Source organism: Bolinopsis microptera, chromosome 1 (genome assembly GCF_026151205.1).
Source record: "Bolinopsis microptera isolate Bmic1 chromosome 1, MBARI_Bmic_1.0, whole genome shotgun sequence".
Classification (NCBI taxonomy): Eukaryota; Metazoa; Ctenophora; class Tentaculata; order Lobata; family Bolinopsidae; genus Bolinopsis; species Bolinopsis microptera.
Genome location: NC_087072.1, coordinates 3,432,178 through 3,449,800, shown reverse-complemented (window position 1 = coordinate 3,449,800; position 17,623 = coordinate 3,432,178). Strand labels below are relative to the sequence as shown.

The following is a 17,623-nucleotide window of genomic DNA, read 5'->3' as shown; positions in this document are numbered from 1 at the left end:
CAGCTGCTGTAAATTGCGGAGGTTGCATCTACAACGGAAAACAATACAGAAGAACACGTGGCTCTACTCCACACCCCAAGAAGAGACAGTCCTGCTACATCAAGACGGGCAAGTCCCTCACCTTCCGTGGATACACCTGGACATTCATCAAGGACAGACAGCTGATAGGGTACTTCAACAACAAGATATACACCAGCAAGCAGAGTGCTCTGAGAGTATGTGGCAGTAGTGCTGGATGCAAGGGTGTCACGAAGGAGGGACCTAGAAGATACAGACTCAACAGTTCCACAACCTACAAGACAGTCAAGGGACGTAAGATCTGGATCCAGGGCAGTCACACTGAGACACTGGAGGATTACAACTGGACTCCTAAATCTAACTGGAAACTGATTGGCCGTGAAACACGTGTCTTCAAGTTGAAATGGCAGGCTGCCAGAGCATGTGCTCGTTGGAACCTCTGTACTGGTTACGTTAGGTACAGTGAACACGATTGGAGAATTGTAACTGGTTCTGGGTTGACTTACAAGAAGGGAGCCGTCACGTACGTCCGGGGAGGATACGCTTTCAGCACCTTCTCTCTCTTCCACGAGGGTAAGACTTGATTCTGATTCCAGGAGAAATTGAATGAAAAATTTGAGCGTAAAGAATTTTACTCAAATTAATCCCATAAATGCGTGACTAAAATTTCCTATTTCAGACACGGTGTTCCATGTGGAGTCTCCCAAGGGATGCTCTGGTCACTTCGGTAGATGGTACAAAACTCAATCTGACGCCCTGGATGCATGCGTGTCCCGAGCAAACAAGCACTGCCACGCAGTAGAATACGACTACCACAACCATAGGTTCCGTATGGCCCGCAATCCCAACACTCGTGTGCAGAGTGGCAAGGCTTGCATGGCTAAGGGTGGCCACTTTGTGGAAGCTAATGGTTACATGTGGGACTACATGGTGGATACATCACTGACCGGATACTTCAATGATGTGGTCTACAAGACTGACTCTGAAGCGTACACTGTGTGTGCTGCTTCTACTGACTGTAAGGGAGTTACCATGGAGACTGCTGGCAAATTCAGACTGAATTCTGATGCCAAACGTGTCAACAAACATGGCCAGAAATCTTTTATACAAGGAAGTAAGTAATTGAGTAGAGTTGGCATGTTTAAATTGCATCAGACCAATGTGATCCTCATTTTAATTCGAATTCTCTGAACTTGCTGTGAAAAATGCAGCAAGAGCCGAGAATCAGTCGCTCAAACCCACCATAAACCACGTTATCTTCAGATGCGTTTGTGCAGTATAAGAAATACTACTGGAGTGAAGCAGCTGGATTTAGACTAGTCGGATACGCTGACAGCAAGAGCTACACGTCACGTGATGCAGCCATGACCGCTTGTCTCACCAACTCCAAGTGTCACGGTCAGAATCTTATCATCTACCAACTGCTGACTTGAGTCAATTTTGTCTCGCTGACTACCTAGCTGAATTTTCACAAATTATGTTTTATGTTTAAAGTTCATTGAAAAATTGGAATTTATTCTCATACTCCTAAATGCAGGTGTAACAATGGAAGCAAACTCAAAATACCGACTCAACTCGGGTCAAATCCCGATGGCAGAGAACAGCATGACAGCCTACATCAAGGGAGGCGCTGCTATCCAAGTACAAGAGTTCAGTCTCACCTATGCTGGTTACGCCTGGACCTTCAAATCACCCTTCACTTTGGAGGGATACTCCGACGGAAGACAATACCATACACGAAATGCTGCTCTTCAGGCTTGTGGAGCTCAAGCTCGCTGTGTGGGTGTTACCAAGGAGGCTGATCGCAGGTTCCGTCTGAACCACCACGCCACCGTGTACCCCCAGAAGGGACGGTCCGTGTGGATTCAGGGTGGACAAGTGGTTACTGGAGGAGACTACACATGGTCTACCCTGAAGGGCAGGACTCTTACAGGCTACGTTAACAACGTGGTTTACAAGACAAGAACAGCTGCATTGGAGGCTTGTGCTAAGAATGCTGGATGTAAGGGAGTAACCAGAGAAGGGGAGAGCAACTATCGTCTCAACTCTTCAGGAACCACCAAAACTAGCAAGACCTCCGTGTCCTACACCAAATCCAACGCTCTGTCCATCATGAGCGACTACTACTGGACCAAGGTAACCGGTCTCATGTACAAGGATAACCGGTCTAACAAGAAGTTCAAGGACCTGGACTCTGCATCTGAAGCCTGCGCTAAGGATGTACATTGTTCTGGCATCACAGCCACAGCTAATGTGTTCGTTCTTGGCAAAGGAACTGAACTCCGCAGTAAGCCCGACTCTACTGTGTACGTACAGGGATCCCTTCACACTGAAACCTACTACATCACACATGGAGGTAATGATGTAACAGCGTAAAAATAAAATGGCAAAAACATAACGCCTCAATTTACCAATCAGTTTCTATAACTTTTATGCTTATGCTGTGATAATGATTCATTAAATGAAACATTAAATGAGTAAGACATCAACTAAATTCTCATTTCGTTGCAGGTTACGTGTGGCGCGGAACCAGCCCGTACATGCTAGGAGGCATGGAAGGAGGAAAGGTCTACAAATCAGCTATTATAGCGAGGAACCATGTACTGAAGAACAAGAGACGTTACAAAGGATACACTAGAATAGAGGACGGAACTTACAGAATCAATCAAAGTAAGTATACACTTTTTAACACTTTCACAGAAATTTTCTACTTTTTATGGTCATTTCGTTCAGGTTCGATCTTAATAGCTTGATTTCTAAATTTTCCATCAAATTTAAACATGACAAGAAAATATACACGTGAGCTGAAAACTTTGATAAAAAACCTTTAACAAAATTTTACATACGTAAGGAGTGTTTAATGAACGGTCCACAACTCAGGATCTAATAAGGTAATGCGTCTTGGAGAGGTCGGTTGGGAACTGATGGGACTAAATATTGGTAACGGAGGTCACATGTGGTCTAAACACTCCAACAGCCGACTAATCGGTCGCCTTGGTAACCATGTTTACAAAACAGTAAGCGAGGCTATGACGGCTTGTATTGGAAGAAACCGGTGTAAGGGTGTGACGGAGGAGGGTAACAACAGGTTCGGAATGTACACTGGAAACAACCCTTCAGGAGCATCCGGCAAGACTTGCTATGTCAAGGGAGAAGTCCAGACCATCGCCTCAGGTAAATATTTTATATTTGATGATGATAAACGGTCATTATATCTACTTTATTTCTTTTTTTACAAACAAATCTGCGTATATTTATTGTGCGTTTACTCTATGCATTTTCTAACAAACAAAAGAAAAGATGTGAATAAAACAGTGTAGTGGTGCCTTGCGTGTGCCTCACAGTTGTTGTTCCTTGATGAACCCAATCTACTCAGTTTCCATATCTCTCCTTTTCGTCCTGCGTTACTCTTCTACATAAGATGTATGGAAGTTATCAAGAGTTCAGTCACGTGATCAACATGTCAAGGAAGAGTGACCAAAAGTGACCGTTACTCAGATCTAAGTTGAACTTATAGTACTGACTGGTCTATAATTGGTAGCAGAAGGACCGTCCTACAGACGCTTCAAATTGGTCAATACCTCATTATGTCCTGTTCGCCTCTTCCGCTCCATCTTTTCCTTCCTCCTCCTCCATCTTTTCCTTCCTCCTCCCTCTTTTCCTTCCTCCTCCTCCCTCTTTTCCTTCCTCCTCCCTCTTTTCCTTTTCCTCCTCCCTCTTTTCCTTTTCCTCCTCCCTCTTTTCCTTCCTCCTCCTCCCTCTTTTCCTTCCTCCTCCTCCCTCTTTTCCTTCCTCCTCCCTCTTTTCCTTTTCCTCCTCCCTCTTTTCCTTTTCCTCCTCCCTCTTTTCCTTCCTCCTCCTCCCTCTTTTCCTTCCTCCTCCTCCCTCTTTTCCTTTTCCTCCTCCCTCTTTTCCTTTTCCTCCTCCCTCTTTTCCTTCCTCCTCCTCCCTCTTTTCCTTTTCCTCCTCCCTCTTTTCCTTTTCCTCCTCCCTCTTTTCCTTCCTCCTCCTCCCTCTTTTCCTTCCTCCTCCATTTTTTCCTTTTCCGCTTCATACAGGGTGGCCCAAAAGTGACTACCCACACGCAACCTCTTAATAACTCACGTAATTCATCTCCAAATTGCACCAAAATTTCAGAGATTATAGATATGGGTCAAACTTAGATTTCCTGAAAGTGTTGTAAGCCACGCCCAATTACAGTGGGCGTGGCGTGACACTCCCTCTTTTTCACTATTGTCTTCATAAAATGAGAACGCTTTAAGCTAAGAACTCAAAATTTTTTGCACACATTTGGCTTGCTAATTTAAAACCTTTCCTAAAGTTTCAAGTTCATTGATCAAAATTTGGCTGAGTTATGACCATTTCAAAATCCATCGGATACGTGATCCGAGCACTCAGTCAGTGATCTCTGTACTCAATCAGTGATCTCGTTACCCAATCTGATCAAGAGTAAGGCGTTAGCGTGTATTAATGAGGTTCATTAGGCTTTACCAAACATACTGAGGAGATGACGACCTGATCATCATTGATTGGATACAGATTTAAATGACTTTGCTAGACAGGAAAACACGAAGTTTTACGATAAATCAATAAATGAAATCAACTAATCAAAATTCCCACACAAAGCAATTCAATAAGTCCCCCAGCTGCCATTAACCAAGTGACGAGATCACTGACTGAGTGCTCGGATCACGTATCTGATGGATTTTGAAATGGTCATAACTCAGCCAAATTTTGATCAATGAACTTGAAACTTTAGGAAAGGTTTTAAATTAGCAAGCCAAATGTGTGCAAACAATTTTGAGTTCTTAGCTTAAAGTGTTCTCATTTTATGAAGACAATAGTGAAAAAGAGGGAGTGTCACGCCACGCCCACTGTAATTGGGCGTGGCTTACGAAACTTTCAGGAAATCTAAGTTTGACCCATTTCTATAATCTTTGAAATTTTGGTGCAATTTGGAGACGAATTACGTGAGTTATTAAGAGGTTGCGTGTGGGTAGTCACTTTTGGGCCAACCTGTATATAGTAAGATTAAAATTAACGATGTGAATTAAACCAGGAATACACTGGAGCGAGATCAACGACGGAACGCTTAGTGGCTACGTGGACAAAGTCCAATACACGACCCTGGCACAGGCCCAATCTGTGTGCTCTGAGAAACCAACCTGTCGTGGAATAACCCTGACCGGTGGAGTATACCGTCTGAACACGGTGGACTACGTTGAATACAGCGCGTCCAGCACGGTGTACCTGCGCGGCGGACCCGTGGCTGATGAGGTTACCTACGAGGTATCCTACCAGAACCACGTGTGGACAGTGGAGTCGCCATTCCAGATAGAAGGTTCTCTCGCTGACGGAGAAGATACAGGAAATACAGTCAGGCTCTCAAGGTTAGTCGGCACTTCTCAGTCAGTATAGTCTTGCATTTACTCTCAATCAAAGGTTTTTTGTCATTTTTATCTTGCACACACTCACAATTCCTTATTAAGAAAATGTGAGCTCCAATTCATCCTTTTTAATCCTAATCCCCACAGAGATGTATCGCAAACAGCCGCTGTAAGGCGGTAACAGAGACAGACGACGGCTGGTACACACTCCACACCAGTACCACCACAACACCCGGCCAGGGAATGAAGGTGTACATACTGTCAGGACAAACTGAACTAGCAGGAGGCAGAACTTGGGCCGTACGAGATAACTTCTCTCTGGACGGTCTGGGTAATGACGAGTTCGAGGATAAGACCACTGCTCTGATGAAATGTATCGACACTTCTAACTGTAAGGGTGTCGTGAAGAAGAACAATGGCAAGTTTGTGATCGCTACCAAGAGGAGTCTGAAACCTAAGAAACACTTCATCACCTACACCATGGGAAGGTATGGAACTTTATTTCATTATATAAGTAGTTTATAAGTTGACACGCATACAAAAATCTTAACGAAACGACAAAATAGCTAAAAAATAAGACTACTTACAAAAAGCGCAATCACTGAAACAGCAACCAACTTGACACGCGACAACGTGACACGCGACAAAATACGTGACACGCGACAAAACACGTGATACGCGACAGAACACGTGACATACCTCACATTACAGCACTGTGAGAGTATACCGAGACTACACCTGGACCATCATGACTGGCTACAGACTGACCGGTTACGCTGACAACAAGACTTACAAGACCCTGAAGAAGGCCCTGAGAGCTTGTGCCATCAATGACAAGTGTCATGGTGTGACCAAGGAGGCTAAGGGCAAGTTCAGGATCAACACTGGTCGATCTCCTGCTACTAAACGTGGCATGAACTGCTACATCAAGGGAGGCATGAAGCACTCTGTGCACTACATGACTTACGGAAGTGAGCAAACCAAATTATGTTTTTCTTATTGCGTTCGAATCACTCTGTGAAATAAGTGCCTGGGATATTTCTAAACTCACGGTCACAAAAAAGGAGTCAGAAATCATCTTCAATCAATTCTTGAAACTGAAAACTAATAAAAATTAATCTATATCCACTCCCAGACCGAGCATGGAGTGTGGTCGCTCCGTTCAGGATGAATGGACGAAAACTTGCTACAGAGAAGACCAGGGATGCAGCTATGGGCAAATGTATTACCACTAAAGGTAAAATGTGTAACAGTGTGTACACTGTGTAGTTAGTCAAGTCCCACAAAACAGACTTACCAACTTTAGCAATATCTATATTATTAAAGTTAATATCTACGTATACTTATAAGTCCTCTATCGAGAAAACGCTTGATAATAAATTAACTACCATGCCACTAGTATGAATATATTCACTAATTCAGCAAGATTGATAACCTCCTCCTACCCAGGCTGTGTCGGAATAACAAGGGACGAGCAGGGGTTATACCACCTTCACAACGGCCAGACTCTGATACAGGACCAGGGCTACATTACCTACCTGATCGGAGGACAGGCACTCTCCAGCAATGGTTACTTGTGGGACTACAGATACCACTTTAGTCTCCACGGCTACGACTCCAACGCTCAGTACAGATCTGCTAGTGAAGCGTTTGCTGCTTGCATCCGCTCAAAGACATGTGTGGGAGTAACTCAGGAGAGACCAGGTCATTTCAGACTGAACACTCACAGAGTACCCAGACCACACGGTGGTAGGGAATGCTGGATCAAGGGCAACCAACAAGTCAAGGCTCATTGTAAGTATTCCAAGACTATTCCAAGGCTTACAGTTTTTAAGTTCATTGCACAATACAAATTTGAGTTACTTCTACCAGTTTTGCATAGAAAAACTAATCCCATTATTCCCAGCGTACCCCTGGGTAATCCAGACCAACTACGCTACCAACTGGGTCCAAGACAAGCCTTACCCCACCCTGGACTCAGCAGAGAAAGCTTGTGCTGCTTCACCAGCATGCAAAGCAGTTAACCGCATGTCAGCCACCGAATACTACTTAGCTGAGGGGGACGGTGAGCGTGATGAGACTGGAACTACCACTTACGTCAAGGGAGGCCAGGAGCAAGACCAACAGAGTTTCAGCTGGCCTGCTCTAGGTTACACCTGGCATTACTCCGCTCCATTCGCACTCGGCAGAACTTACAGAACTTTCAACACTCTTCCTGAAGCTTTCAGAGGTAAAAAAGACGATAAAATATCACCCTAAGTTGCTTAAAACTACATCTGATGTATTAAATATGAAGTGCTGTGATAGTTATAGTTAAAGCAAGGAATTCTATTTCAAACCCAACTATTTCTCAGCGTGTGTGAGAGACTCACGGTGTAAGGGAATAACGGCTGACGCCCACCAAAAGTACCACCTGTCTCACGTGGGCATCCCCCGACCTGGCTTCAAAGCCCAGTCCTGGGTCAAGGAGTCCCCTTACAAGAACATGTACGTGTCACAACGTGTCTACTCCACTCACAAGGGAGCCAGACTGGATGGTTACTCCAGTGGTCAGAGCTACACTGCCCTGGTTACCGCACTGGAGGCTTGTGCTGCTTCTACTTCGTGTAATGGTGTGACTAAGGAAGGAACCAAGAGATACAGACTCAATACTGGTAACAGTCCCAGGAAGGTCAATAACATGGACTGCTACATCAAGGAGGGAAGCTTTGATGTTCAAAATGGTAAGTCGCTAAAAATACGAATCTTCACTCTCACAGCATTTTAAAATCTGAACGACATCGATTGACAATTCTAGAAACACAAACAAAACGACCAAACACAAAACAACAATTATAAAGAAATCGACAACAAACAAACACGTACAGAACTAGATCCAACAGTAACGATTTAATTGACAATAACTTTACTCACACGTCCAATCTTCTCAGACTACAGATTTACTATCTCCACCGGTTACGTCGGAGTCAACTTCGTCGACAAAAAGGTCTACTTAACTGCGGAAGGTGCGAAGTCAGCTTGTGCTGCTAATGTACATTGTGTCGGAGTTAGTAAACTCAAAGAGGTAGAATACAGGTAAGATCATTTCACTACTCATCTTAGAATGATGGAAAGCAGTAAGCAACCATTTCGCTAGTTAAAGAAAGAATAACAATTCGCTTACGGCTACAGGCGGGAAACAGAAAGATGATCCGTCTGCAATTGGAGTTTCTAAGCTCAGTCCTCTGAGTAGCATAGAATTCTTAACAGCAGCAAAAACAACGCGTAAACAAATGAATATAAGTCAATATTTAGAGGCCTTCCGTGAGCGCTCTGAAATCACGTGACCATGCGCGCCATCACGTGGGATATCATCAGTCTTATCGGGCGATATGAATGATACGCATAAATTATGAAGTATCAATGACATACGATTCCGAAACAGCACTTTACAATCTACAGTGTAGTGTGTACACAATCTACACGTTCGGGGTGTATAGTTGATTTAGATATAAATTAACTATGAGTGTATCGATGGTCATCGTATTTTTATTTTTATTTCAAAACAAGGGATTGTTGTTTTAATTATAATTTGATGAATGTCAGATTTACAACACTGTTTTCCCCACCAGACTAAACAAGGACGGAGAACTGAAGGGACAGAAGGGAGGGGTTGTCTACTCTAAGGACGAGTTCTACACCACCCAACGTATTGTTAACATGGACGATAAGGCTTACATCGGATACTCTCCCGCCGGACTGCGTAAGTATCTCTTCTTACACAGATAGAGTTGACCCAGCGAAGACATTTTGCATTTGTTATTTTAGATTTGTGTCAGTATATTAGTTAAATGTAAACGTAGAAATTTTACCTTAACATTTGTTCGTAAAGCGTTTGTACGTATCTAACAGTTTTACAATCACAGAGGGAAGCAAGCTTGGAACAGCTGCTAACATTGCTAAGGCAATGGAGCTCTGTGAAGAGAAGCACGGATGTAACGGGTTCGAGTGGAACGGAAAGACTTACGTGATATACCACTACAACAGGATGGTCACACCTAAAATAGGACATGTTGCTTATGTCTACAGCGGAATTAAGGTTTGTAGTACTTACTGAGTACTCAGTATAGGGTGCTCGGTTGCAGAGACAAATTGCTTTTTTCTTAACTCTTACGGAGAAAAATGAAATATCCTCTATCGAAGTGAAATAAAATTATATCATGATTAGAAATTACTTAATTCGAATAAGAAATAAATTTTGCATTCATCTGGTTCAAGCTAAAATTGCCTACCCTTGCAGCTGACAAGTGAAAATTATCTGTGGGCTAAGATGACGAACTACAGACTGACAGGGTATGATGATAACAAGACTTACACCAGTTTGTCTGATGCCACCAAGGCTTGTGTTGCCTCCCCAACTTGCAAGGTAAGATATTATCACTCACTCTGAGTCAACTTTAAATCGACATGAAATTGTATTTATAGTCGAAGGATGATCTCAAGATTTTTGTGAGAAGACAATCTAAATGTATTTTTCTTAATTCTTTTCAAATAGTAAAAATATCAAGATTAAAATCATTTTATACAAATTACAAATCATGATGTAACAGTTAATAGTATATTGGTGGAAATCATCTACATTTATGAAATTTGGAATATTGTAACTTGCACTATCGTCAATGATTCTGATCAAATTTTGTCTGTTATTTCCTAGTTCCTATTTCTTATGAAGGTCATGACATCAATAACTTCATCGTGACAATTAAAAATAGCACTGCAGAAATGTCAAAAAATTGTCCCCCTGCTCCGCTTTTGAACAAGACGCCGTTCTTATAAAGTTGTCTATAAAACTGGAGATCCTGCGAGAAATCAGATTTAGGTCCAGGCCAGGTTTCGTCCCACTGGTTATGGGCACCAAAGTCACACTCACAAGAAGGGCCAAATAGATAGTGACATGACATGTTCTCTCCCTCGTAAGTAGATCCGTGAAGCGAGACTTGAGCTGATCTGGTGGAGTAGCTCCCCAACTCAGCAGTGCTCCATCTTGTACTGGTGATACAGGTCTTACCGTAACAGTAGCAGTGGGTCCAGAAGGAGCTTACATCAAGATGGCAGTCGTTATGTGACCGACACCCTGTTTTAGCGAGTTCACACCTGTACTCTGGGAGGGAGTGGAGATTGCTGATCAGTCTGAACCGCTGAGTAAGAACCCCTCCCACCGACTTCTCATCACAACCCTTAACCACGAACCCCTCGTAGAACTGCTCCAGGTTGAGAGCTTTGGAGAAGTACTCCGTCCCCAGGAACCTGTTCTTTAGGAGCAGAGTAAGGGGTTCTAAAGTCACTCTGATATGTTGCTCTTCATCTGTATCACTCCGGATAAACTTGTAAAGGTCATCAGCGGTCACATCCCCCTCGGTCATATTGAGTCTTGTTTCTGCAGTTCCTCCGTATACCTCGTAATATTCAGAGGTTTTTAGGGCCGCTACCTCCTTATACGTATGGTCTGAGAATTGACAGAATGTAAGTCCACCATTCTTTAGTTTGAGGCAAGCTGCTGCACTTAGCTGATCCACAGTGTATCCGGAGGACTTCTTAGCAAACACGAAGTTGTGGACTTTGTTCCCGCTGTACATCCCCTTCATGTAGTGGGTCCCGTATTTTCTCAGGAATGTTTGGTATTCTATCCAGCTGTCAGCAACAGACGGTTTCTTGATCTTATCTGCCAATATTTTAAAATCTCGGACCAGATCTTCGCTGAGTTCAGCTTTAGCAAGGCAGTCCGGAAGAAGAGTGGTAGAGGATAGTTCCCGGCTGATTTCTATACCTGCTCCAACCACCTCCAGATCAGTGGAAATGCTCAGAGAGACGTATAACAAGGTTTTGTAAAGGTTGCGAGGCATTATTTGGTACTGCTTTAGTCCTAGATCTTCTCCGACGAACCGATAGAATTCCCCTGGGTTGGTAAAACTGAGTATTCGGGCCCTGTTTTTGGTGCTCGTCTGTTTGACGAAGCAGCTATCTGGTAGGTTCCTAAATATAGATTTCCCCTCGGCTGATAGCTTGTAAACTGGGGTATCAGGAAGATAAAAACCTCGGCCCAGGTGAGGCTTTTCTTTACATTCAGCTGAATGGAATAATACCAATGCGATCACCAGCAACATAACAAAGACGGAAGCGAATCCAGAATAGGATTTCTGTTCTCTTGAAAATGTAGGTACTCAGTCAAAAGTGGTTGACGAATTAGATAGGATATTTTCGGAAATGTTAGGCGGGATTGCTATCTCTTGAGAGGTTGAGTCATGGGTTGAGAGAGAGAGGGTCAGGTTTCACAGCTTGTTAACCACTTCTGACATATTTAGACATCTGCAACCATTTCAGTACGTGAGACGTGTTGGCTTATCTAGGTTGGTATGTGAAAAAACTCGCCTATAAGTATAATCCCGTGCAGGCTACACAAAATAAAAATACATCGATCTTCAATAGATGCAAAATGTGAATCAATTTAGCAAATCGGATTTTAACGGAACTCGACAAAGATCTTATTTCATGGTTGAATGGTATCAATAGAAAGTCTCCTGATGAAGTGGTGCAAATTTTGCAATATTTTGGGTGGATGATTTAATGGAATTAATTAGATCCACCGGGAATACCTTAAATTTCGCTAAAATTGTGAGCAAAATCACCATAATATCTCAGTTCATGTAATAGATAACGTTCTCAGGACTAAATATTGTAATTTTATACAGGGTGTTACCAAGGAATTTAACCGATTCCGAACAAATAACAACGACCGGCCTGTTCGTGCCAACGGCAACTACGCTGCCTACATTCGTGGCGACCGTTACGAAGTTATCGACTGTAAGTATCTTCTCATCTTCCAAAACTCAAGTTTTGTCTTTCAGTCAGCAGGTGCAATTTGAGTTTGAAATCATAAGGAATGACAAAACTCATAATGTGTTGATACTTGCTGACCAATAACTGGACTCTGTTTCAGATATCTTCTACTCCGAGAAGTCTGGTTACAGACTAACAGGAGACATCGGCAAGACGACCTACAAATCCAAGGAGGAAGCAGCAGCAGCATGCAAGAAGTCAGCTGTATGCACAGGTATTACTCTGGACCAGACCACCAAGAAATATAGGATCAACTCCGGTAACTCTCTTGAACCATCAGTTGGTGAGACCTGCGTTCGTGCGAGGAGGTATCAAACCAACAGTGGTTGAGATGACAATATCCTACGGAGGCTTCACTTGGAAGAGTAAGACTCACCACGCTCTCACCGGATACGTTAACGGCAAAGTATTCAACAACAGGAACGATGCTCTGAACGAGTGTATTCGCCTCACTAGATGCCAGGGTGTCACAAGAGAGCGCACCAATAGGTTCCGCCTCAACACCGGCAAAGTCGCTGAGCCCTCCAAGAAGGCCACGTGCTGGATCAAGGGACCAGGATCTGTAAACGTTGGTGGGGCAACATGGGAGGTGAACATTGATCAGTTCTCCACTCACAGACTAGACAAGATTGACTTTAAGGACCGCCGCATTGCTCTGAAAACTTGCAAGAAGAACAAAAAGTGTAAGGGCGTGGTCAAGACAGACGAAGGAGTGTACTACTTAGTGGGAGAAGGAGAACCGACCAAGAAACCAGGATTCACTCTCATCGAGATCAGCGGAGAATGCGAATCCTTGAACGGTTACGTCTACTCGTACACTACGGACTACATCTATATAACGATCGTTGACAAGAAAATTTACACCACGATAGTAGATGCAGGAAGAGCTTGTGCTAAGAACCCCAACTGCAAGGCTGTCAACAAGCTCGGACCTCACAAATTCCAGTAAGTTTGGTCATTTATCCTAATTCCTTCTCAATCATTCCAAATCACGTTTACTTGTCAGAACAATCCTGGGCCCGATGGGGAATTACAATTTCAACATTTTTGATTTCGTTAGTTTACAGTATAAGCAATGAACTGTACCAAGTAAAATTATCAACAAGACTGCATTTCTGACATACCAACCCCACAGACTGGCTGGAGGAAGTGATGTTAAGGAGGTGAAAGGAGCAGCCACCTTCACGAAGGGAGGCTACGACTACACCAGCTACTCCATCTACCTGGCTGACAAGATATGGGATGTCAACTCTCCGTACACTCTAACAGGACCGCTGGCTGATAACAAGATCTATAACACCAGGATCACTGCTCTCAGAGCTTGTGTCACTAACTCCCAGTGTAGTGGTCAGTTATTTACTTACTCTATTGGTATTTGTTAACATATTTTTAATAGGAACTGGCGGTTGTCTTCGGGGTAAGATTGTTCAAGTTTATCTGTTTCTTTTTCAAACTTTACTAAAGGTCATGATACACATTTTATTATATCACTAACTCATTGTTCTTCTGCAGGAGTCACTTTGACCGACGGCAAGTACAGATTATACAAACACGAGAAGATGACAGAGAAGGCAGGATCAATCACTTGGTTGAACAAGGGTGAAGTTGAGGCTGTCCACGGATATCTCTGGGACGAAGAGATGGGTGAAACCCTGACTGGCTACTTCAACAAAAAGGTCTACACTAACCGCAACACAGCACTCAAGGTGTGCTCTGCAAGTGGAAAGTGTACGGGAGTAACAAAGGAAGGACCTAACATCTACAGGTGTAACACCGGAACCACCCTCAAACCCAACTCTAAACGTACCGCCTGGATACAGAAGACCTCTGTTGTCACTCACCAGAAGGTTCTCTTCTCAGTACTCCCCAGTTACACTCTCGACAAGATTGAGAAGACTAATCGTGGTAGTGAGGCGGCTGCTGCTGTTGCTTGCATCAAGAAGCCTGATTGTACTGGATTTGTGAAGAGAGGAAGTGCCTACTACATCGCTCTGGGATGGACAGTGTTCTCAGATGAGAACTCTGTCAGTTATGTCAGGAACGATATGAAGCTAGCCTTCGTAACCTACTCTCTGTACCTGAAGGAATATTACTGGCAAGTCAAGGCACCTTACATCCACAAGAACCTGAAGAAGGACGCCTACAAAACTCTACCTCAAGCTCTGGAGGCCTGTGTCGCTGATCCCAGCTGCAAGGGTATATCCTTCGTCACCAAGAAGGGTAACTACTACCTGGCCAAATCTACTGAACTGAAGATAGGACACGGCAGGACGTACAACAAGGGAACCAAGGCTGTTATCGGGGACGGTTACATGTGGACCAGATCCGGGGACAACAACAAGATTGATGGAGATTATCTGGACTCCTCCACCTACGGTACACTGACTGCTGGTCTCAAGGCTTGCTCCAAGAAGCCCGCCTGTACAGGTGTTACTAAGATCAATAACCACAAGTTCAGATTGGGCAAGATAGAGAGGACCGCTCGCAGGAACGGATACTCTGCGTATCTGAGAGGAAGTAGCTCTGTTACTTTCAGACAACGTGTCTGGACTGAAGTTACAGGATTCAACCTAGCTAAACCTACCACCACCTTCAAGGACCTGAAAACAGCTCTGTTCGCTTGCTCCAAGTCTAAGACTTGTACTGGAGTGGATAAGACACCTGAAGGAAAGTTCATGGTGGCTACAAGTACTGAATTAGTGTCTAGGGACGGTGGTTCTTGCTGGCTGAAGGGTGGAGCAGGCTATGTACCTCAATTCTCTTATGACAGTAAGTATCAATTGTTAAACCATCATCAATCATTAACCTGTTATTTTCTAAAGTTTAGTTTAAATTCAATTTTTGCTTCTCAGCATCACCAAAATAAACATACGACCCTCATTCCCCAAGCATGAATAAAGTAATAAATTCTAGAATTTACATATTTTACAACACGCTTCAATAATAGAAAATACCCCAAAGTGATATATTCAAGCCATTTAAGCGTGACGGAAGTAGCACAGTTCACTTTAAACTGTGCCTCTAACTAAAACCTCATTCTAACCTCACTATAACCTCATTCTAACCTCCACCCTCCCAGGTACCGAGTGGAACTACTACGACGGCTACAAAACAGGAGGTGTGCTCAAAACCAAGAAGTCAGTGTTTACAGACCGGAACACTGCTCTGTCTGCTTGTGTCCGTCACCCGATGTGCCAGAGTGTACACTTCGTCCACAAGAAGTATTACTTAAGGACGGGAGAGAAGGTTTCTGATGCTCTCGGCGAACAAGCCTGGTTACTTGGAAGTAAGTATGATCTGAGTGACTGTTTGTAGTTAGCAAATTGGGACTCTTGGCAGATTGACAACAAAAAATGATTCCATGAGTTTTAATGAGACATATCTGAATTTTTGACAAGTATTTACGTATAAACAATAATAATAAATAATTTACGTATAAATAATAAAGATAACTAACATTATATTATTCCCCAGAAACTACACTAGACCTGAGTGACCTGACCATTGTTCACCACCACCTCCACTGGCAGACTCTCAAGTACGTGAAATACGGAGAACCCATCAAGGGTGCGGACAAGTTCCCAGATACGGACCACGCTACAGCCGCTTGTATGGTAACACCTGGCTGCACTGCTGTGTATCACGACTTTAAGGCTCACAAGTACTCGCTGATGACGGGAACCAGCAAGGTTCCTTATACCAAGTCAAGTAAGTGTCATCAATAGGGTTAATATTTACTTAACTGTGCTTTTTATTTTTAGTTTTATCTTATTTGTTGATTATTATTAATCTTTGCTCGGTATTTCTTGGTAAAGATTTTCTTGGTATTTATTGGTTGTCTACTTTAATTTTAAAAGTACTGGAACGGAAACAATGCCAATAAATAGTAGTGTCACACTTACTTGGTTTTTATCGGTAATTATTTCCTTGGTATTTCCTGAATGTCTACTTTCAAAGTATTGAAACGGAAATAATGTCAATAAATAAACTTTGTTTAAAGCAGTTCAACTAAGATTCACACTTTTTCAGGAGTTATATCGTCGATCAAGCGTCTACCATGCGGTGACGGTAAGTGTCAAGGAGTGAAGAGCGGCAAGGTTGTGACAATAGACCTCAAACATTGCTACCAGATAAAGACAGTGGAGATCTACAATAAACAGTCCTGCTGTTCAAAGAGTGGCGGAAACGTTGTGGTAAGTCATTCAAATGGGATGAACTGTCTCAAAATATAATGAATTGCAAGACTTAGTCAATGTTTTTATCGATTTGAATTATTTTCAACTCTAGAGGTTAATCCGTCTCCCTTAACTCCAAATCCCACCAACTCCTTTCCCTCTGGTCATTTTAATTTCACTTAGTTCCTCGTTAAAAGAGTTAACTTCCTTACAGGTTAAAGTCGGGAAGAGTACTTGTAACACAGTGCATATGAGCGGCAAGACCTCTACAGTGCGATTCGACTGTGCTACTAACACTCAGGGCAAGGTAATGACCATGACATTCAACGACATTGGAGACATCAACATTGAGGGACTTTACCTTCTCTTTAAGGGTATACAAGAATGTGATTAAAGGAAGAATAAGAAGAAGAAAAAAGAAAATCGAAAAATGTTGACCCTCATTTTATATAATTGTGTAATTTTTGTACTCCACCAATGATTCAAAAGTATTTTTAAATCGTTTTTTCCGTGACCATAATGTTCGAGATATCTATTTGAGATTTTTCTTTTTAAAAGATATTGTTAATTTGGAATTTTAAACATTTGACATTAGCAGGCAAAGCTCTTATAATACTTAATACAGATTGAGATTGTAACTACATGATCTATAATAATGCTGCTGAACATATTGTATAACTGCCAATTTCCCCTAATCGATTGTTTAATTTGTTCTTTTTATAATTTCGTGAAAGTTCAAGCCAAATACAAATTGAGAGTCAAAAGTTGGCTGGATCATTATTTACACTTTTAACAACAACTTTTCTGGATGTCTGAAAATGTTACATGATCAATTTTTTATACGATTAAAAATTTTAGAAATTAATCTAGAAATGAGTGATACAGATCTTTTGGGTCGGATCGAAATCTCGACAAAACCATAAAATTATCGCAGTACTTTAACTTAGGGTCGCGGATTGTAATCTCGATAAAACCTTCAAAATGTCGCCGTACTTATCACAATATTTCTTCAAATAATCTAAATTCCCCTAAGTTGAATTCCCAGCAATCAAGTCTCAGAATCATTCTCATTTAATACACACTGTATTATGTATAACCCGGTATATTATTAGATTATTACAAATGGAGACTGTTATAAACATACTGGTAACGTTCGCATAATCCACG

The 17,623-nt window shown here is 42.5% G+C and overlaps 2 protein-coding genes and 1 long non-coding RNA gene across 4 annotated transcripts; 1 reads left to right on the top strand and 2 right to left on the bottom strand.

Moving 5' to 3' along the window:
• The first annotated feature begins 697 nt into the window (after positions 1–697).
• LOC134817592 (uncharacterized) lies at positions 698–17,151 on the top strand. 2 transcript variants are annotated; one of them, XM_063826812.1, is made up of 24 exons: positions 698–1,132; positions 1,282–1,416; positions 1,556–2,374; positions 2,530–2,688; positions 2,899–3,192; positions 5,078–5,408; positions 5,553–5,893; positions 6,117–6,376; positions 6,541–6,642; positions 6,855–7,199; positions 7,312–7,635; positions 7,760–8,128; positions 8,336–8,480; positions 9,017–9,147; positions 9,311–9,483; positions 9,685–9,810; positions 12,134–12,245; positions 12,382–13,226; positions 13,417–13,628; positions 13,794–15,050; positions 15,361–15,567; positions 15,756–15,989; positions 16,311–16,474; positions 16,671–17,151. In XM_063826812.1, the coding sequence occupies exons 7-18, from the start codon at positions 5,649–5,651 to the stop codon at positions 12,609–12,611; spliced, it is 2,562 nt and encodes an 853-aa protein (XP_063682882.1). In that variant the 5' UTR covers positions 698–1,132; positions 1,282–1,416; positions 1,556–2,374; positions 2,530–2,688; positions 2,899–3,192; positions 5,078–5,408; positions 5,553–5,648; the 3' UTR covers positions 12,612–13,226; positions 13,417–13,628; positions 13,794–15,050; positions 15,361–15,567; positions 15,756–15,989; positions 16,311–16,474; positions 16,671–17,151. The 2 variants fall into 2 exon arrangements, with proteins under 2 accessions (XP_063682882.1, XP_063682873.1); XM_063826803.1 differs by lacking the exons at positions 698–1,132; positions 1,282–1,416; positions 1,556–2,374; ... (12 more) ...; positions 9,685–9,810; positions 12,134–12,245 and having other exon boundaries at positions 12,509–13,226.
• Positions 10,026–11,641, bottom strand: LOC134817626 (DELTA-thalatoxin-Avl2a-like). The gene has a single exon (XM_063826867.1). It carries the CDS (start codon positions 11,546–11,548, stop codon positions 10,118–10,120), a length of 1,431 nt encoding a protein of 476 aa, XP_063682937.1. The 5' UTR covers positions 11,549–11,641; the 3' UTR covers positions 10,026–10,117.
• A 70-nt stretch (positions 17,152–17,221) lies between the features above and the next one.
• LOC134817732 (uncharacterized) lies at positions 17,222–17,515 on the bottom strand. The gene is made up of 2 exons (XR_010160560.1): positions 17,431–17,515; positions 17,222–17,398 (listed from the first exon to the last, which is right to left on the bottom strand). It is a non-coding gene; the product is annotated as an uncharacterized LOC134817732 (long non-coding RNA).
• Positions 17,516–17,623: the final 108 nt, after the last annotated feature.

What these genes read in the sequence shown, in the direction of transcription:
- LOC134817626 (XM_063826867.1), bottom strand. Translation starts at nt 11,548, where the DNA reads ATGTTGCTGGTGATCGCATTGGTATTATTCCATTCAGCTGAATGTAAA.
- LOC134817592 (XM_063826803.1), top strand. Translation starts at nt 12,613, where the DNA reads ATGACAATATCCTACGGAGGCTTCACTTGGAAGAGTAAGACTCACCAC. An exon ending in ACCTCAATTCTCTTATGACA is followed by an intron (nt 15,051 to 15,360) that starts GTAAGTATCAAT and finishes CCACCCTCCCAG; the next exon opens with GTACCGAGTGGAACTACTAC. An exon ending in GGTTCCTTATACCAAGTCAA is followed by an intron (nt 15,990 to 16,310) that starts GTAAGTGTCATC and finishes ACACTTTTTCAG; the next exon opens with GAGTTATATCGTCGATCAAG.